Source organism: Balearica regulorum, chromosome 19 (assembly GCF_011004875.1).
Source record: "Balearica regulorum gibbericeps isolate bBalReg1 chromosome 19, bBalReg1.pri, whole genome shotgun sequence".
Lineage (NCBI taxonomy): Eukaryota > Metazoa > Chordata > Aves > Gruiformes > Gruidae > Balearica > Balearica regulorum.
Window position 1 is genome coordinate 12,387,177 of NC_046202.1, and position 20,281 is coordinate 12,407,457.

At 46.2% G+C, this 20,281-nt stretch overlaps 1 protein-coding gene across 11 annotated transcripts in view; it reads left to right on the forward strand.

The window, feature by feature from the left end:
* TSPOAP1 (TSPO associated protein 1) overlaps positions 1 to 20,281 on the forward strand; it is a 73,846-nt gene that overhangs the window by 17,943 nt on the left and 35,622 nt on the right. For 10 of the 11 annotated variants that reach the window (XM_075771693.1, XM_075771694.1, XM_075771700.1 and 7 more), the window contains exons 5-13: positions 2,879 to 3,148; positions 8,479 to 8,586; positions 9,449 to 9,532; positions 10,846 to 10,935; positions 12,101 to 12,223; positions 12,627 to 12,731; positions 13,087 to 13,137; positions 19,476 to 19,659; positions 20,001 to 20,221. In XM_075771693.1, coding sequence (XP_075627808.1) covers positions 2,879 to 3,148; positions 8,479 to 8,586; positions 9,449 to 9,532; positions 10,846 to 10,935; positions 12,101 to 12,223; positions 12,627 to 12,731; positions 13,087 to 13,137; positions 19,476 to 19,659; positions 20,001 to 20,221 — 1,236 coding nt within the window. The remainder of the gene's footprint in view (positions 1 to 2,878; positions 3,149 to 8,478; positions 8,587 to 9,448; positions 9,533 to 10,845; positions 10,936 to 12,100; positions 12,224 to 12,626; positions 12,732 to 13,086; positions 13,138 to 19,475; positions 19,660 to 20,000; positions 20,222 to 20,281) is intronic. The other variant, XM_075771697.1, reaches the window with a different exon arrangement.

Sequence of the window (20,281 nt, forward strand, 5' to 3'; positions counted from 1 at the left end):
AGAAGCAGGATCTCCTTTTAAAGTGTTTCTTTGAAAGGTAAACCAGCTGAGCACATTCCCAACAACCAGCCTAAATCGCATGAGCTGCAGCTTTCTGAGCGCTCACAGCTGCCACGAGACTGGCGATAACTAGGTGCACCCTGTCTGACTATGGCGAAGGGCACAAATCGTTAGACAGGGGTGGGTGTTCATGAAACCATCTACAATGCTGGCGCCTGCACCTAGACTGGAGACCTACGTTCCCCTCAGCACCAGCACAGGACTTGCCGATATAATTGGTGGGATAAAAGGGATAATTCAGCACATCCTGAGACAGAAATCTAAATCTGGTCAGATGCGTCGCTCCCTCAAAACATTTCTTCTCTGCGATGACTCTGACAGGTGCCTCTGCAGACATCTGAAGCTGGGTGAAATAATTCCCACTCAAGGGGACTAAAGCAACCTGTTCTGATGTCTTTTGTTCACGAGCTGGATGTTTTCAGTTTAGGTCAGTTAAACTCTCATGAGAAGCTCAGTAACACTAGGGCTTATACTGGATTCCCCCCGTTTTGCTAACGCAGATGTGGTCAAGTCCTGCTCCCTGAGCTGAATGAATACTTACATTTCTACCTACTTGCATATTTAGGTGACAAATACTTCCTCGCTGAAAGCAGCTTTATTTTTGTCCCTAAGCTCCCCATTTTAACTATGGGTTTGAAGGGAGATTCTCAGTCTAGCGTAGATCTAGTCAGGACAAGAATGACTGGGTTGTGTTTGCTGTTTGTACAGAGCTGCCCCATCAATCCCATCTGGCATTAAACCACAGAAGAAAGTTATCCAGGTCTGACCGTGCTCTATGGTGTCAGCAAGAAGAAATTTCCTTCCTGTGCCCTTGATTTCTCTCTGCAGTCCCCCACAGAAAGGGGAACAGAGCCTTTCCAAAGCACTCTGATTTTTATAGCAGAGCGTGCTGGGTAACCTGAATCTGCCAGGTACAGGAGAGTGACAAATTGTAGAGGAATGTGACAAAAGCGGGTAAGCCAGATTCATTACTGGCCAAGGAAACACACATGGGTGCAATCTTCAGGGTTGATGAATTCAGCCACTGCCTTCCTAGGGCATTGGTCACCCTGGCTCAGAAGGTGAGACCGTCTGTGTAACTGCCGAGGCTCCAGTAACTGGGGACATCGATACACAAGCAGGGAATCTGCGGAGAAGAGAGCAAGAGAGGAGATCATTCTGTCTGATCTCCGTTTTCCCATTTCTCTTCCGAGCAAGCCGCTCATTAAATTTTAATTTCCAGCTAGTTAAAATTCAAAATTCACCTAATCTGTCTGCAGCATGCAAAATGCATTATGCCAATGAAGGGGTTTATATGCAGAGATATCATGTGCATGCTTCGAGTTTATAACCAAATCAATTTTAATCTAGGGTATTTAAATCAGCACCATTTTTTCAGTAGCTATGAAATCTACTCATCCCTTTCCAGTGGCAGGACGGACACCCTGCATGCCGGGATGCAAAAGCATTGGCCTTGTTTTGCAAAGTCAGGGCTCTTAGGATAGGATAAAATTATTTCCTGAGATCGTGCTCCAGTGATGGGCTTCCAACCAAACCCCAGCTCCAGCTCAAACCAGGCTGCAATTTCTTGCAGCGTTGATTCTTGGAAGAGAGGGATTGCAGGGTAGAGCAAGGCAGCTGCAGGGGACGTGTATAATAGAAACTGTGAGTGGAGGACCGAGGTTTTTTTTTTATCTCCCTTGTTCCCCCAGGCTCTGGAGGCTGTCTGTTGGGAATAGCTGTCTTTTTTTCGGTGGGGGAAGGGAGATTTTATACAGAGCCACAGCCAATTTTGTTTAAAGGACTACTACCCTGATAGCCTGAACGTGGGTCTGGCACAGAGGATGCCCAGCTGCTCACTTCTTGAATCTGCAATCAGTTTCCATTAATGCTGCCTCAGTTTCCCCCTTGTAGCGTGAGAGTAACAATGGTTTTCCACACAAATTGTATTTATAAAGCACATGCTATTTTTAGGGTGAATAAGAAGTGAACGAGGAAAGAGATTAAATTTGTCCTGGATACCAATTATGTGTTGAATTCACTGGCTTAGGAGCTTTCCAGGGGAATAAGCAATGTCTCCTCCAGCAGCATATTTGTAAAGACAGGTTTTCATAACCAGGTTTTGTACATATGTATGGACACGCAGGTACGTGTTTTTTTCGGCTTGCTGAAATCTGAAAACCTTTGAAGAATTAAACAAGCTGGTGTCACTGTTTTTGTGAGAGTAAAATTGCACTGATTTCCTTCAAAAATGGCTGGGTTTGGGTCCGGAGTGGATGGGAGTGACCCCTTGTGCTAAAGATAGGGGCCCATCCACGCGTATTGTCTCTGAAGAGGTTAGAAATCAAGAACATTTGAAACCCAAACATTATCCTGGGCAAGAACTGAACAAATCCCAGATGTTCTTCATTCTTTCCAGCATTTAAAGCCCTAACCACCGTTAGGGCTGCAGAGAATGCCAGCACCCACATCAAGGAGGTAAACCAGCTAAAGCTCTCGTTTGGCTGGGACACGAAATTGTATTATCCTGACACGCTCTCTGCTGGCAAGCAGTGAGAAAGCACGCACCGAGAAAAGCCCTTTTGGATGGCACTGGGATAGCTGCAGCAGCATTACAGCCTAGTTTTTATTTGCGGCAGGAATAACGTATTCATGTAAGGGATGCCAAGTGACTGGTTTTGAGGCTTTGGAGACCCAGGAAACAGAAACCACATTACCTGGTTTTCACCACTGTCTCTTCAATAAGGCTTTTGGAGTTTGCGTGTTAAATCACCACCCTGACCCTTTCCACCTTTTAGGGCTTGTCAGTGACACCATGTTGTCTTTGTGTTTCCCATAGGATGACCCTCGCTGCCTGAACGTCATTGAGTTTGACCGCCTGTTGCGGGAATCCCAGAGAGAGGTGTTACGGCTGCAGAGACAGATCGCGCTGAAGAATTTCAAGGAGTGTCAACGTTCCTCTAAAATCAGTTCAGGCGGTGCTTTGCCAAGCGCTGCCACACGCTTGGGACCGCCTGTACCAACGCTAAATACCTGCATCAAAGGTTCACCTCCACCAAAGGAGGCCCGCTTAGGAGACACAGCGCTTGGAAGGGAAGCACACAGGGAGGTGAGACAAGTGGGTTGGCGATCTGAAAATTTTGCAGTTTAATTACTCAGTTAATTACTGTTCTTAGGAAACTTATTAAGAGTACGTGAGTGCTGTGGTTCACATCCGCTGCAAAGAGGTGCTGTGCTGGTTTCTCAAATGCCCAATTCAAGTGCCAGGTCTCAGGGGTGAGGGGGGACACGGACGCTGCCAGCAGCCCCCTCCAGCACAGGGACACTGAGCCACACCGGGGCTCAGTCCTGCGCATCTTCCCCGGCACAGGTCTCCTGCACTGCATTTCCAGCCTAAAACACCAGGCAACATCTCTTTTTGTCCTCATTTCCTGAAAACACACATTTTCGGTGTTTGCGGAGGTTCGGACATTGGTTCCCAGTGGGTGAGCTATGGGCACCCATGGTGGCGATGGCAGGGGCCTGCTGCCCTGTGACTCCCATCCAGGGACAGACCCGCCTCCCGCACGGCCCCAGCGCCGTTCCCACCCGGTGCAACGGCCCCAGCCAGGGCGAACCCCCGAGGCGGGCCGGGCCTCACGCCCAAGCCGCGCTGAGGAGCAGGGCCGCGGCCTTGCCGCCCCCCAGGCCCCGGCCCCGCGGTCTCGGCCCGGTCCGGGCCTGGCCGCCCCTCCGCGGCCGCAGTGGTACGGCCCGGCAAATCCGGGCCGCCTCAGGGCGCCGCCTCTCCGCTGGCGGGCCGCGCAGCCGGCAGGTAAGGCCGGGCCCTCCCGGGGCGCCCCTCGCCGGGTCGGGCCGGGGGCGGCTGCGGTGTCGCCTCCGCCAGGGGCCGAGGCGGGCGGGCGGGCCCGAGACACTGCTGGGGTGCGCCTCTCCCGCCGCGGGGCTGAGCCGCTCCCGGGCCGCCGGGCCAGGCCCGCCGGGGCCTCCGCTGCCTGCGGCGTAAGGCAGCGGGGCTTTTCCTCAGCGCTCGGGGGCGGAATCCTCCGCAAAGGAGGAGGAAGCCGCGGTGAGAGGGCCGGGGCCGGCCGAGGGGCTCAGCCCGCTGTGGGGATCGAGGTCTGGGCGAGCGGTGGTGGGCGCCTGCGGCGAGGGCGCACCGCTCCCGGGGGCCGGGGGTGAGGGGCCGGGAGGGGCCTCCAAGGCTGCCCGCGGGTGGGTGCGTGAGGCCGGGCCTCGGGGGCCAGATGTACCCCGATGTCCCCCGGTGCCCCCCAGCTCTGGCGGTTTGTGGGTTTCCCGAGCAGGGCCGGCTCCTGGTGCGTTTGTCTTGTCACGGTTCACTCGGTTTCTTTCCGAAGTTTTCAATACCCAGCGTGACAGAATGTCACATCTGTAGGCTGTGTGAGGACGAGCTGCCTATCTTCCTCCCAAACCCCCACCAGCAGCTCTCATTTACTGCTCCCCAGCTCTTATAGAAGATATATTGGATATTCATTCCTTGCTCGTCTTTTCCAAGTCACTCATGAGTTTATAGGCTCCTCTCCTTCAGCTGTTTTTTTTGTTTCTTTCTAGCTGCTTCCATTATGCAGTGTTAATCATCTTTGTCTCCTTCCTTTGTACATTTTCTCTGTTGTTTTTGTGTTGGGGGAAGCAGCACTGCACGCAGTATCTCAGATGCTGTGTCATTGATTTATGTGGTGGCATAATGAAGTTTTCTCTCCCAATAGATCTCTTTGCCTTTTTGTCTAAGCACTGGGTTCTATTAAAACATCATTTGTCTGATGGCCCTCAGTAATCTCTCAGTATCATGAGGCCCTCTTCACCACTTGTCTCTTTGCTACATCAGTGCTTGGAGAGCACAGTTCCTGCTGCCTCTCTTTTAGTCCTCTCATTTTTGCTAGATATTTACCCGAGAGAAAGCCTTCCCCTCATCCTGTGGTGGCTCGGTGTCTGCAGAAGCTTTTCAAAGCACTGAATGTGTTCAGAGCACCCAAGCAGGTTGTACTTGCTGGATCTCCCTCACCCATTTGCTTGCTGACACCTCAGAAAAGCTCTTTATAGATTGGTGAGTGTGTGTGTGGGGGGATGTTTCCCCCAATATACTTTTTTTTTTTTTTTTTTTAAAGTATCTGCTTAGTCTTCATTGCAATTTCTATCAGTTTGCCCAGAACAGGTCTCAAATGTACTGGTCCGTGTTTCCCCAGATCTCCACTCAAATACTCTTAAAACTTGACATTTGCCACCTTCCAGTTACTCTGTATTAAGGCAGTGTCAGAGAAGTGACACATTGCACATCTTGATTCAGTTAGTGCTGAAGTGAGAGGTTCAGTTCGTGCCGAAGTGGGTGTTTGAACCCTTGGGTGAATATTGTCTAGTCTTGGTGATTTGATACTCGTTATTTTGTTGGCTTCCACAGTTCTTATCAACAGTTCAGCTTGAGAGAGACCCTCAGCTCTATTCTTCATAGTTTGAGATTTCTGCCCTGGTGGCCCCTCACCCCCCAAATTCCTCCATGATGAAGAAGGATGCACAGACTTCTCTTTTTTTTTTTTTCTTTTTTTTTTTCCTCTCTGCTCTGCCCTTGTTTTCCTTGAACTGCCCTTCCATACCTTGGTTTTCAACTGACCCTGCAGACAAGAACATGTATTATGGTCTTTCTCATGGATGCTCTTTATTTGTCTGATTAAGGAGAGTCTGTCTCATTGTCAAAAGATTTTCTGGCTGATAAATAGCAACAAGACTAAGCCCGACAGCAGTAGTGAATGGGGAGCAAGGCAGCTGTTGTTGCTCTCTTAAGCTGAACACCCCGGGCTCAGCAGTCTGTATTCATGCGGGCGCAGTGGTGCTGTGTTGCGGGTGTCAGCTCTTTGGGCAGTTAACACAGTTATCATAATTAAAAGAAATTGCTTTGCTCTTCTGTCCTGCTCCCCAGCACAGTGCGTCAGGGCAGTATTCCCCAGCTTTCAAAGGACTTCCTCAGAGTATGAGGAGCAAGCTTCTCCTGTAAGTGTCCGTGAAAAAAAACATTTCTTTATTCTCCTTCTGATTTCTGTACTTCTTTGTTTAGGGTTTTGGGGTGATGCTTATCTGTGTAATGACAAATCATAATTTAGCAGGGATTTCTTTCAGTGGCTGGTGCTGGCTTAAACCACTGCTTGTTCCCACTGCCCCTTCAGTTGTGTCACTGCTCAACGTGAGTTGCACTGGAGTGTGATGGATCCGACTTAAAAACAACCTAGCAACCCAGCCTTCTTCCTCCCTCATCCTGTAACCTGCAGCAGTTTTCTGGTCCAGCTCTGCCTGGCACTGCACGGAGCTGCCCTGGTGAGGGGATGGGCCATGGTGAGGTGGAAAATGCTGTAGTGATTCTTTTGGGGCAGGATTGCAATGGTGCTTTCTGGGTGCTGAGGGCAGAACTTTCGAAAATGCCTACAACATTTTTAATTTACTCTGTTGGGTGCTTTCAACTTTCTGCTCATGTGCCAAAGTACAGGTACTTGTGTGCCTGTTGTATATTCGGCTTTAGCTGGAACAGCCTGGGGATGCTGCTCCATCCCGCTCCCGGCAGCATCTCTGCTACCATCAGTGCACCCCAGGTGGATAGCGCTGGGGGTGGAAAGCAGCTGTTCCGCAGTGATTTTTTACTGCATGGTTGAACAGATTCCTTGCACCTGGCTCATTCACTGAGCATCTTCCAGTCTCTGCTGTGAATGAGGTGGCACAGCTCCAGGTCACAGTTCTCTTCACGATGGATGCGTGCCAGTCTCGTTTATCAGTTGTTTAATATGTTGATGAGTCTTGGTTCTGCAGAAAAATAACAGTGTATGAGCATGTGGCTGGGGGCATGTCTTTGTTCTTGGGGGGAAATTAGGTCCATGTAGGCAAATTTATAATTTTGTAATTTTTGTAAGTAGTCTGTAATTAGGAATGTCATCATTTTGTTTAGCTTTTTGCGGGGAAATGATCACAAACAAGCAATTTTTTCTTGCATGTCTAGTTGCAAGAGAGCATGACTTGTGAAGCATAGTGTATGGTACTTGTGCAGTGAGTGTCTAGCCTTAGCTGGCATCGCTAGCATCCTTGGGACCTAATTTCCACTTGACTAAAATGCAGTGTTTTCAGTTTGCGAGGAAGAATAATGTTGAAGGGGAGGTGTGAAGTACAGATTTGAAACTTAGTATGTGCCAGCTGATTTTTTTAAAAAGAAAAAGTCTCAGAAACATTTACTCACAGATATTCCAGAGTTAAATTCTGGTTTCACAGCACGTCTGAAAGCTCCCAAGGGCTGGGGCTCATAAGGTACCGTGGCCTGGGTGGAGGGTCTCAAGATTTCCAGCTGTGGCTTGGTGCTCAAACTGCCAGACTCCCAAGTGAACCTTATTCCATGGGGGGAAAGGTTCACATGGGAGGTAGTTTCAGAATTTTCCTTGTAGCAGAAAATGTGAAAACCTTGATAGCCTGGGCTTGAGTGCAGTCTCTTAGAGTTTTCTGGCTTTCAGCAGTGGAGCAACGAATATAGATGTAGTTAAAACCTGTGGCTTTCAGGCCTAAAATAGGTGAAAGAAATCACATTTTAGGTATAGTGCTTAGACGCTGTCCTAATGGCTGACTGTAAAGGGAGCTCAGACGTAGTGATGTAGGTCCCTCAGCACTGTCGGTGTTCAAAGTGAAATGAGAAATTGTGCTCCTGATGAGAGGGTGACCAAAGGCTGAAGGCTGAGATGGAGTCACACAGTCCTGCTGCTTTCTCACTGTACAAGTTTGCTTTGATGATCCTAAAGATCTTCTGTCCCTAAAATCTGTTTATCAAAAGTAACGTTAAATTCAGTGTTTAAAACATTATCAAATGTTTTGATAATGTTCTGTTATCTCTTTCTTCTGTTTACCTTGGGCCTTGCCCTGCTGTCAGGGATTACTCTAGGCAATGTCAAGTCAAATATCAGTTGAGACTGAAAATTCAGAGGATTAAAGGTATGTTTGTCTCTACCCAAATTAAAAGGCATTTTGTTATAAACTTGTGTACAAACTTATACAGAAAAGTGTCCATCTTCTATCTTTCTTTTTATTGCTTTGGAGAGGGCCATGAAAAGTGTTGCTGATGCCTCTCATTGAAACCTTAGATGAGGCACAGATAGGAACTCAGACCTGAGATCTTTCTGGAGCCCATTGAGGCATGTGGGTTGTTTAGTCAAGCTGGACTGATTGGTGCTGGGCTCCAGAAGACTCCCAGGACAGGTCTCTGGTGGCTGAGAGATCCCTGGCATGGCGTTTACCTTTCTCTATGTCCAGTGTTGCAGTTCAGAGATCGGAGTTTTCATGTGGAGCTTTGCTCTGGCAGGTGGTGCTGCCAGGAGAGCCTCTTCTCCCTCACTGTGCATGGGGGACTCTGTGGTCCTGACTCTCCCTGAGCACTCTGGCATCTCACTTGCTTTCCAGGTGGAACCAGGTGTGCAGCCGCTGGGACCTGTGTCTGAAGGACATGAAAATTTCCCTCCCAAAAATGGAATAACAGACCAAGAGAGCAGCCAACAGATACAGCAGCTGGTAAGTTGGGAACCTGGGTTTGGCTGAAGGAGTGCTATACTGTTTCTTGGGGTTTTCATCCATGGAATTCAGGCAGAGATTTTAGGGACTGAAGTCTTTTTATGTGTGGCTGCTCTGCAAAAGCGGGAAGCTTGGGGAGTTGGTGGGAAGACACAGGCTGTATGGAGAGTGTTACTGTGTGGCAGCTCCAGGTCTTGGGCTGGCAGGGGCATATGTCACACAAAAATGAGAGGGAAACACGTCAATAGATTCTGTGCTGTGTTTGGTTTAGTCTTATTTGAACGGGGAACAGATATGACTGATGTGGGGCAGATGTTGCATGAGGAATATGTCCCTTGTGAATTGTTCCAGCAAAGTAGGACAGATCACAGTGAGGTTTAGGAGCTCTTCCTCTATCTGAGGAACAAAGTTTGGTAGTGAGTGACTGTAGGTAAAGATACATAACCAGAGGATGTCTCCTCTCTATTAGACGTCATTTGGATTAGAATAGGAGCTAAGGTAGCACAGCCAATGTTTCAAGCTGAATATTTTGCACAGCTCTGTCTTTTTGTCCCCCACATCCTGTCCTCCATCCTATTCTGTACAAATAGGAACAATCTGTGCAAAATAGAGAACTGTTTCCAGAAAATGAAAGGCTTGAAGAAGAGAGCAATAGCTCTTTCACCTGAAAAGTTTTTTTGTTTTACTGCCTTTAAAAAAATAAATCTCATTTGGTTTCTATATTGTTAATGTTTGTCACAAAGAGATTTTCTTAAAAAATAAAAATAGCTAATACAACATTGGATCTGAGAAGCTGGGCTTGAATTTCTTATACGTTGTAAGAAAGTGGACTTGCTGATCTACTTATGCTTGTTTTGTGCAGGAATTTGAACTCAAGAAAAAGCGCAAAAAATGTGAAAACCTTGAGCATGAAGTGAGGAAAAAGCATAAAAGATGCAAAGAACTCGTAAGTGTTCTTGTTGCCTACTATTGTGAGCATAATGGTAGAAGAGGAGCTAGGTTATTGTGTGCCTCTCTTGGATTCTCTTCAGTTTATCTTAGTCATGAATCACCAGTCTTTCTCTTAATTTGAACAGTGTCACAAATTTTGGGCTTCAGCCCTTGAGGCTGGAATTGTTTAGTCTTTCAGCTAGCTGTGGGTTGAAGATAGCGGCATAAATCACTGGATGAAACTCCGTGGCCTTTACTAGTTTGAGGAGATACTTACCATTTTCACATGCACTCCAGACAAGTATCACAAGATTTCTGCCTCTTAAGATGGTAATTACACAAACCTAATGGTCATTTTCTTGTGCTGTTTATTTGTTGGATGAAATCTTGCCTCTGTTTAATTTCATGGAGGTTTGGCAGGTCATATCACAGTGTCTGGATTTCTCCCTTCTGTTTCTACTTTGCTGAGCAGCACTGGTGGCATTAGTGACTATGACGATGTATAGTTTCACCCAAGGGTGCTTACCTTCTGAATAGATGTTTTATGTCTTGCTCAAATCTCAATTCAGGTCAGTTCCAGTGGATAGCTCAGACTCGTATGCAGTTCATAGTGTGTAGTTCAGCCTCATTGTCTGAGTTAGAACGGGATGTCTAAGGAATAAGTTGGTCATTTCATGTTGTTAGGCAGTAGCTTTTCAAGGTCAAGAAGGGACCGCCTCATCTTGAAGTACCAAGGCTGAGACTCTGAGCACACAAGGAATTAGCTCTTGGGATAGCCAGAAAATATTTGATAATCCATAAAACATTGCGATGGGGAAATGTATGTGTGTGTATGCGGAGTCATGTATGATTACAGAACTATTAAATTCTAATGCTGTAAAAGTTGCTGCAGATGACAAATTCAGTCAGTGTCTCTCCATGTGTCCATGTTCTCCTGCCTGCTTGAGACCATATTCTCCAAGGCAGGCTGACGGCTGGCTCCTGTTGCTTTCTTAACTCCAGACTGAATCCTGGTTTCAGACTAGAGTCAGTTCTGGACAGCAGTATCTAAATAATGTGACACTGGAGCTGCGCAATAGACAAGGAAATATCTTTCTCATTCCGGGCTTTGAGGCTACATAGATGGGAGAAGAAACTGAAGAGATCATCTGGCATAGGGCTGGTATCTGCTTGAGCAGTGCTGCACGCCGTTGCCTTCCACCCCTCAAGCAGTATCCCATCAGCATCCTGCACCATCAGTCAACGGGAGCAGCGAAGCTACTCTGCAGAATAATTTGGGGGAGTTAGTCTGAGGGCCTTGGTGCAGTAACACACACTATTTCTGGACAGGAGATCCAGCTGCAGGAGGTACAAAGTGAAAATGCACGACTGGCTGAAGAGAACTTGCAGCTGAACGAGAAGGCTGGATGGGCAGGACAGGTAAAAAGCAGTATCTTTGTCAGATGGAGCACTAGGTTCTGTAAAATTTTGCTGAGGACACCGTGCTAGCATGCTAGGTTTTCAAGTTGCCAGCTGACTGATGGTTGTAACTTTCATGAGTTCATAACCAAAGACAGAGAGTGGTTGGTGGGGAGCAGTGCACACTGGGTCACAGTGGTAGCAGAGCAGAACCCGTCACTGCAAGCGGTGCAAGCATATGGTGCGTTTGAAAGTTCTCTAGTCACCTCTGACATTTTTTTTGCCGTCCTCGAAGACAAAGGGGTGGCTGATGCTGGGGCAAGGACAAAAGTCACCCCTGCAATTCAGAGCTGCCCTCACCAGGTAGAAAACCCCAAAGCTTGAGGTTTTGGGACAAAGGCAGGATATTTGCATTGTTCAGTTTGCAGAGTGGATTTCGGGGCAGGGTTGCTGTGCCTCGGAGGGTTGTCTTCTGGGAACGTGTTGTTGCGTGTGAGAATGGTGGAAGACTTGGTACTCCAATGAAGATCCTCCATGGGTTTCTGTTCCCAGCTCCTTCTCTGGACAAATGTAATGCACAGGAGTTAGAAAGTCACTTGCGTGTCTCATATGTCAGCGTTGCCACCATGCATAAGGCTTCCCACATATTTAATAACTGCTTGTTCTAAGTGGAAATGTTTGTCTTTGCTTGATAATCTGCATTGCTAATAGTCATCAAGCCATAGCGCACTCTAGACCCAAAATATATTGTTGGAATTTCCTGTAGTAAGTGGAGGACGTAAACACGATTTCAGCAGGCTCCTGAACTTTCTGTTCTCCATGTTTAATCCTACCATCTAGGATTGCAAGAGCTTGTAGACCGTTGTGCCTCTTTCGTATCTGTTCAGTATGTAGCCTATTCATATCCCAGTCCCTTCCTCCTTGCAAGTGGGAGGGGAGATGAGTCTAGTGGGAGAAGCGGTGTGTGCAAATAACATGTTCATCACATTGAGGACTGGTACAAATGCTCGTGTATTTGTTTTGAGTGAAAGCCAGAGGGAAAGGAGGTTTGTGGTTTTGGTATCATTACAAGTAGAAAGCAGGTCTGCAAAACAGCCTGTTGAGATACAGAAATAACTTGTCCTCCATTGTTTATACAAGGAATACTTATGAGTGCTTGTGCTAATTGAAAATCCTTTCTCTTCAGGTTGAATCTGAGAATGCTGACCTGAAATTGCAGGTTGTTTTGGTTACTAAGGAACGGGATTCAGTAATTCAGACGAATCAAGGACTCCAAACCAAGCTGGAGAATCTAGAGCAGGTGCTGAAGGTCAGTAGGATCCACGTGGCTGGAAGGACTGTCCAGAAACTCAGTGCTGCTTTTGGATGGCACATACTGTCTCTTTGCTTTTTTTTGTCCATTCTTTTGTCTCTGTGTTTCTGCTGGGAATTCTGCTTCTGTGGGATCCTGAAACATGGTCTTCCAAAGTGGGCAGACGTGCTTTAGAAAGGCTGCTTAAGGGATTTGGGGGGGAGGGGAAATAAGGTGACCATTGCTGATTTAAGGATTTTCTTTGACTGTTGCTCTGGCTTGTGTTAAGAGGTTCTTACCTTCCCCTCTGTTTAATGATGACATGAAATACAGGCCATGTTTTGACTTCATGGCCCATGGTAGGACACAGGACAGTATTTCAGTGGTGTCACTCTTCAGCTGTCTGTGAATTGTTCTGCAGCACATGAGAAATGTGGCTGAGCGAAGGCAGCAGCTGGAAGTCGAGCACAAGGAAGCGCTGCTAGTCCTACAGGAGAAGCAAGAGGAAGTCAGGCGGTTGCAGCAGGTACGCAGTGTGAGAGAGAATGGACATTTTACTCTCTGAATCCCTGGAAAGTGATGGGACTCTCGCACCTTGTTTCCTTGGAAGTGCAGTGTATGGAGGACATATGAGTCTATAGAATAAAATAAACCAGGGAAGAGTGTCTGTGTCTAGGTGAACTCTGATACCTGAACGAAGTGAAGGGCTTTTCTCATGACTAGCAGTTCTGATCTCTTGCAGCTGTTTATCCAAAGACCAAAGGTCCTTTCAGTCTGTACAGTGCTTTCAATCTATAATGGTCTATCAAGATGGTGATGATAGCAGAAGTGAACTTAGGTAGGCTGCTTTCTTATTTACTCCATTTCTTATTTCTTCCTAGGCACAGGCAGAGGCAAAAAGAGAACATGAAGGAGCAGTACAGCTTCTAGAGGTAAGATAGAAGAAAATAAGATGGATTAGTGGCTGCAGATTTGGTATCTTTTGTTCTTAATGTCAACTTTCTTGATACCCTGGGTTTTGTTGGTTGGTGAGCAAAATACTTTAACATCTTGATTGAATGCAACATGTTGCTGCTGTGAACAAGTAGCAGTTATGCTGGCAGAGTAGTCTCTGAGGTCAGAGTTTTTGGGGATTAAATCCTGGCCTGCTCAGTCCTCAGATAGGTTACTTCATTCAGATTGTGCCCAACAACTCTTTCAGGGATGCGTTAAGTAACCAACCTCAGATCTGCCTGCTCCATTTTCCAGGATCAGCTGCAGGGAGGAAGAATACTTGTGTCCATGTGATTTGAAATTTCTTTTGGGTATATGTGCTCTATGTTTTTTATTAGGGAAAAAAAGGAGAAATGTGGCCTTTGAGCATAACAGGTGACGAAATTTGAGGCAGCTCCCTGTCCCGTTTGCTAGGCTGGGACTGGCTGTGCAAGTGCTCTGACATCCACAGAGAAGACACTTTGCCATAGTGGCAGACAGCTTAATGGTGCAGCCTGGACAATATGATGAGCGCTGTTTTGGTTTTGATTTGTGTTATCTCAGTGTTCATCAGGATGACTTTGGAGAAAACCTTGGCTGTGGATTCCTGGAGCTGCAAAGGCAAAGCACCAAACCCTGGAACTTGATGTGTTGATCTAAATCACCTGCTGCCAACTAAATCTGCCAACTGAATCTGACTGCCAGAGAGTTGGGTTAGGTGTGATAGCAAATGGGGCAGCTTCTGCTGTCTTGGTCCACTGAGGTTTTCTGAGAACTAAAACATCTGAGACCAAGCAGAATGCCTCACTGTACACCACCTGAACAGTGAGAGCTCCTGGTAAGAGGCTGTGGCCCTGTCTGTAGTGGTGACATACAGTCGGAGGTGGGAGGCTGAATTGCCTGTGTCCACTGTTGTGCAGCAGCTCTGGGGCTGTTAGGAGCTCAGGAGAGTTCAGCAAGATGGTGAGTGGCCTTGGTGGAGCAGATTGCTCCATGGCTGCAAATAGCATCTCCTTTGAAGAAGGCCTGACCTGTATCTGAACTGTAGAGCCCGAGAGCGCTGGGCCTCTACTGAACGGGATTGAAATTGTTGCAGGCTGGGTGAGTATCGTGGGGAAGTGACGTTATGTATTGCCCCATTGCCATGTCCTTTCTGGGACATCTGCTTTCAGCTCCAGAGACAGGATCAGAGCTGACACAGGTGCTGCTCTCGTGCCGGTTGGCTCCTTAGCAGCCTTTAAGGCTTGATGCTTGCCAAATATTTTCTGAACTAATTCACTGAAGGACTGGGGAAGCTACTTAGGTTAAGCTAGGCGCCTATCTGTGCTAAGGAAGAAAGGGACAGTCATTTTGTTATATGTTTGAGAGGCTGGTTGTGTTCTGCAAGGGCCGCCTCAGTGAAATATTCTTGCTTTCATGTTAGTGGTACAGAGATGCTTTATAAATCAATGACACCAGGTGGACCAAAGAAAGAGAAATTGTCATTAAAAGCTAGTCTAATGTGGAGTGTAACAGTCATTAAACAACTTAACTATAATCATGGTCATTCCAGAACATCAATGTAGGGCAAAATCAGGGGGTTTAGGATGCTTACACTGTGTATTGTCATTTTTGCATGTGTTTGGATTGCTTTTTGGTGTAATATTAATGAAGAATGATCCATTTCCCTGTTGGAAGAATTCAGTCATGATTGTCCTAAGTGGAGTCTCCCTCTGTGGAGATGTTCAGAACTCAACTAGACAAAGCTCTCACCAACCTGCTGTAGCTGACCCTGCTTTGAGTTGAGGGAGTTGGACTAGGTGATCTCCAGAGCTGCCTTCCAGGCTCAGCTAATCTGTAGTTCTGTGATAAGGCAGTGATGGGGGGGACTCAAGGTGTGGGATGGTTTCTGTGTGTAGAAATGCCGTGAATAGGACTGTCTCGGCTTAGAAATAAAACCTTGAGGGCTATGGTCATGGGAGTGAAGGAGTTCAGTAGTTCCAAAGTACATGAGACAAGATTCTCAACTGTCTTTTGCACTGCATAGATGCAAAAGGCAACAGCCTGATTTCAAGAGTCCAGTGTAGAATTTTGTTGGGAAATATGATGAAGAGAGCTTAACTTTGCTTGTTTTCCCTGACCTAGGAGCAGGGTGCATGACTGAGCAGGCTGTTAGCTGCTTAAAATCATGTCCAAGCCAGGTTCTGAGTTGTGCCTTGATTCCCAGCGCTCCTTGATCTCAGACCTGGGGAAAGGTCTGGACACACAGTGTCCATTCCATTGATTTTATGGGTGGTTGCAATGTGTTGGGAAAAGAGGGCTTGAAATTTAGCGCTGACACTCAGAGCATATTGTGATTTGGCTCAAAGCATATTGTGATTTGGAGGCCCTCAAAAAGTGCATGGTTATCTTATTCATGCATTTGGTATGTGGGATTTGGCTTTTGTTTAGTAAGCAGATGCTTGTGGGAATGAGGTGGGAATCTCACTATGGAACAAGGCAGACACTGTAAGTCGGGGAGAAAACAATTTCATTCAAACTGAGGGTTGGGTTATCTTTGGCAGATTGCTGATTTTTGGCTAGTGTAACTGCTGATGTGGTTTTATATCTCTCTTTGCTTTTCTTCTTGCTACCAGAGTACTTTGGATTGCATGCAGGTACTGCTATAATCCTGTCAAACAGGACATTCTTCTCCTCTGTCCTGACTTTGACACTTGCTTGATATTCTTGTTTTAACTTTATTCTGGAAAAGATTGCAAGAGTGTCACCTCCAAGAAATAAATGTAATTAAAGGAGCTACCACTACCACTATGAGTATGATGGAGCAGCTGCTTTTCTGTTTAAATGCTTTGCTTTCTCAACCAATTAGAATTAGGAGCTTTATTTTTTTTTGGCATTTCCAGATTTTTAGAATTGTCCAGCTGTTCACCTTTTTTGCGTGTCATATATGTTTAAAGGTCTTTTTGGAACTACTTGCAGTCCAAGAGTGAAGTGTTTCCTTCCAAACCCAAAAGCAATGGTAATATCCTTGCAAATGAAAGTGTCATGGAGAAAAAGGCATGGAGAAAAAGGCATGTCCTGCTGGTGTTGTAATTGGTGGGAAGGTGGGGAGCAGAGATTGTGAATAGTAGTTTTCACAGAAGAGGTAGTAACTAATGAAGTTACAGTCTGGGAGCTGTGCTAGCCGGCCTATTCACAAATGATTTGGGAAGAAGGCTTCTGTGGAAGTGGTGGGGTTTGTAGCTGATAGAACACTGCTTTCAACAGTCACCTTCAGATCTGACTGTGAAGAGTTGTGAGAAGATCTCATGAGTAACGGGGAGATTAAATGCCAGGTAACACTGACTGTGCAAAGGCATGCGCTTGGAGGAGAAGCAGCTGTGACTAAACATGTGCAGTGGTGGGTTCTGAATTACCTGTTGTGGCAGGAAATGCAATGTTTGAGGTAGGGTGACTTTTTTTAAAAAAAGTCCGCCTAATTCACAAGTCTGGTCAAAAAGGCAAGTACGGTGTTGGGAACTTTTAGCAAAGGAGTTGAGAACAGCCCAAGGACATGATTAAGATACGCCCACATCTTGTAGAAGTAGCACCCACATCTATGTGAAGTCATGGATGTTCCTTTAATCCCTTTGGCACTAGCCCTGCTTTAAGCAGCAGTTTGGACTGCAGACCTGTAGAGTTCCGTTCTAGCAAAATTGTGATTCTCTGGTCTCAAAAACATATAGAAGAAGATACGGAGAAAAGTAAGAAAGGGTATCTGGATGGTGAATGTCATCTGAGGAGAAATGTAACAGAGCAGCCAAGGAGAGTGTCTAAGAGAACAGGGCTGGGCTGGTGGTTGGGTCTAGCTTGGTGTGAAAAATCAGAGTAAGTTCCTGAATTGGTGGTTAAACCGACCCCACCAAGCTCCCGGCTATTGCAGCCTCTTCTGGTAATCTCGCTCCTCAGTCTCAGTTGGTGTGAGGCTCCTCTTTCTCCCGCTCTTGGGTTGGGCATAGACACAAAAGTCTCCTATCTCTTCTGTGTCTGAGGCTTGATTCCTGTGGTTCCCTGAAGCTCCTGGCCATGTCCTTGGGCTCCTCTTCCTTATCCCCCTGCCCCCTAGCACTGCCCTGGAAACTTGCTGCTTGCCCAGCCGTGTGTGAACCTCTGCAAGTAGTCCACTAGAAGTGTGTGTTGTGTATGATGTGGCAGTAATACTTAAGGGATGTTTGTACGTTGTTTTGAATAACACAAGATCTAAAAGACACCTGACTAATTAGGTATCTCAGAATTAAACTGTGGATTATTCAGGCTACTGTTTTGGCCACCAATATAAATTAATTTAAATTGTGATTAATAAATTTAGAGAACCAAGGTACTATTATGATGCTATTAAACACAATATCCAGATGCATCTGCTGCCTCAGGTCTCAAGATGGAAAACCCTTTCTGGTCCTGCAGTCGTCCTGTACCTGTCTCTTGTCATAGGCTGCATCCCAAGGTGGGATTGGGAACAGATGTTGGTCTAGAGGAAACCCAGCTTTGATCCAGTGCAACTGTTCTTGTTCATGGTTTCTTCTCTCTATTAAGATGTAATGTGTAGGGGAGAAGCCTTTATGTGAAAAATCTTAACTGTAAGTAAATTCAGACAGTCATGATTGCAGAGGAATCCTGCACAACATGACTTAATGAACAAGGAGTTGATCCTGAGCAAGTGGAGAATGCAGACACTTCTGGAAGTTGCTCACATCTGATATTCTCTTTCAGTTCAGAGACGGTTACTTCTTGCCAAACTTCAGAGACTTCACCAGCCTTCCCGTAAAGACTGAGAGTGCCTAGTTAGTTGTGAAGAAAACAAGTGATAATCTGAAATGTTTAAACCAGATATGTCACAATAAAATAAAAATGCCTGCACCCTTGTAGGTTGGTAGGGAGTGGGTTAGAAAGATTTTATGGTACTCTGAGACCAGAAAGAAAGCTTTTTTCAGGTCAGATGTGTTATTTTTAGAGCTGCCTGAAAACCAGACTTTCTGTCTCGCATAATATTTCAAGGCATGATGTATTTTTTTTAGTTGGAAGGAGAAAAAGACACTTTAAAAACATTTTGCAGAATGGAAAATTTTGAAGGGCACAATGCAGTCATCTGTTTTGAGGCATCTTACCTACGCAAAATGATGTGATGAGTGACTACAAAGCCTGGTGTGATCTCAGCCCAAAGAGAAAAAAGGGAACAAATGTCCTATCTTGCAAGGCAGAGCCTGCACCTCAGCCAGATGCATTAATGCCAAATTAAATATTGTCTGCATTAACTCAGTGGAACAACTGCTGATTAGATGATATAATGCCATCTAGCACTAATGCTTTTTGTTTACTTATTACCTGCAGTGCATGAGCAGGGTCTGCACAGGATATCTCTCTAGGAAGCCGGAGTAAGCTATTACATGGTAGAGGAGTGACAAGAGGGAAAGGAGCAGTTGCATTCTCCTGGGAACTGATGTGCCTGCAACTAGGGAGTATGTGGGGATGTGTAAGAGCAGCCAGGACTCAGCAGCCTTTTGGAAGGAAAAGATCTAGAGATGGTAGAAAGAGAATACTAGAAAATACAAATGGTTCTCTAGTAGGAATGTGTCCTTCCCTCTGTGTAGCATTTCCCCAACACTCCCCTGCATCTCACCTTGCTGAGATGTAGCTTTCTTGTACTCAGCATGCATTTTCCTGGAGCAGGTCATCCCTGTAGGACCTGGTGGCAAAGTGTGTGGTCTGCCTGCGTCAAAGAAATGTTCTGTAACACAGGCCAGGCCTCTGCCCTTCCTAGAGCCTGGAGGAGCCAAGATCTGGAGGGACAATTGGGAGTCCTGCCTAGAATGGTGGGGAGGCCAGGGTAAGGTTTTGGGAGCTTGCTGAAGCCTCTGGAGTGATGGATGAGATAGAGCACTGGGAGAGCAGTTCCTTTTGGAGGCGTAATTTTAATGCTCCCATAAACACACAAAACCTTTTCAATCTTTTTCTTTTCAAGGCTTGTGTATCTTTGACTTGTCCAAACTCTGCACAAGACCAGATGAGATAGATAGGATACTGAAGTTCAAACCCAGCATTTCAGGGATAATTCCTACTTGAACTTGCAGTCAGTCTCCTCACAGATGATGAGTCTCAGGTTTTCAAAGATACTGTAGGTGTGGAGCTGCCAGTTCCTAATGACCATTCCTGGGCAGGACACACCTTTAGGTTCTTGGAGTCTGAGACCCACTGAAAAGATGCAGCAAAGGCAAATGCTGTTTGGAACCTCACTGGGGGTTTTGGTATGAGTTCATGCCTCATCTTGTGTCTCTCCTGTCAGGCCCGGGTGAAAGATCTAGAAGACCAGTGTCGCAGTCAAACAGAGCAGTTCAGCCTCCTGTCTCAGGAACTCAAACAATTCCGGCTTCAGACAGGAAAAATCGACCTTCTCACCTCTACACTGGTGACTTCCGAGCTTCCTCTTGCTCTGTGCAGCTCTACCCCACAGCCCCACTGGGAGAAGGGTAATTGCTGGAGATACCTCTGAGTGTTTTGACAAAAGAGTTGTTATTTGTGTAAATGGAAAGGTGTAATGGAAATAATGCAAATATTTAGTTAACTTTTGGGATCTCTGTCTCTCTCTCTCTCTCTCATAAATACCTGTGGTTAATTTTGTAGTCATAAAGAGAACTTGGCATTTCTTTGATCAAAGGGAACCCAGGATGTCCAATCTGTTGCACTGTTAAATGAGTTATATTTTTAGAGACTTGAGTTGCTGTAAAGGGTGTTTGCTCACTATGATGCTCACCGCTGATCTTGTATTCTGCCTATGGCTAAAAGTAATGGACAGATTATTTTATTGCAGAATCGACTGTTTCTGGATTGCTTACTCACCAGAGTGCAAAGAAGGTTCACAATGAAGAGACTGATGAGTTGGAGTCGTCGCAGCGGGTGCCTGATGCCACTGTTGGCTCCCCAGTTTCTGCTTCCAGTTCTCAGAAACAAGCCAAGAAAGTGGAATCTCAGTCAAACTCTTCAAAATCAGAATCCATGCAGAACAGTCCTAAATCCTGCCCAACTCCAGAGGTCAGTATGGGAGTCCCCTCTGTGGTCTGTCCTGTTTAGCCACAAAGGAATAAATGCATT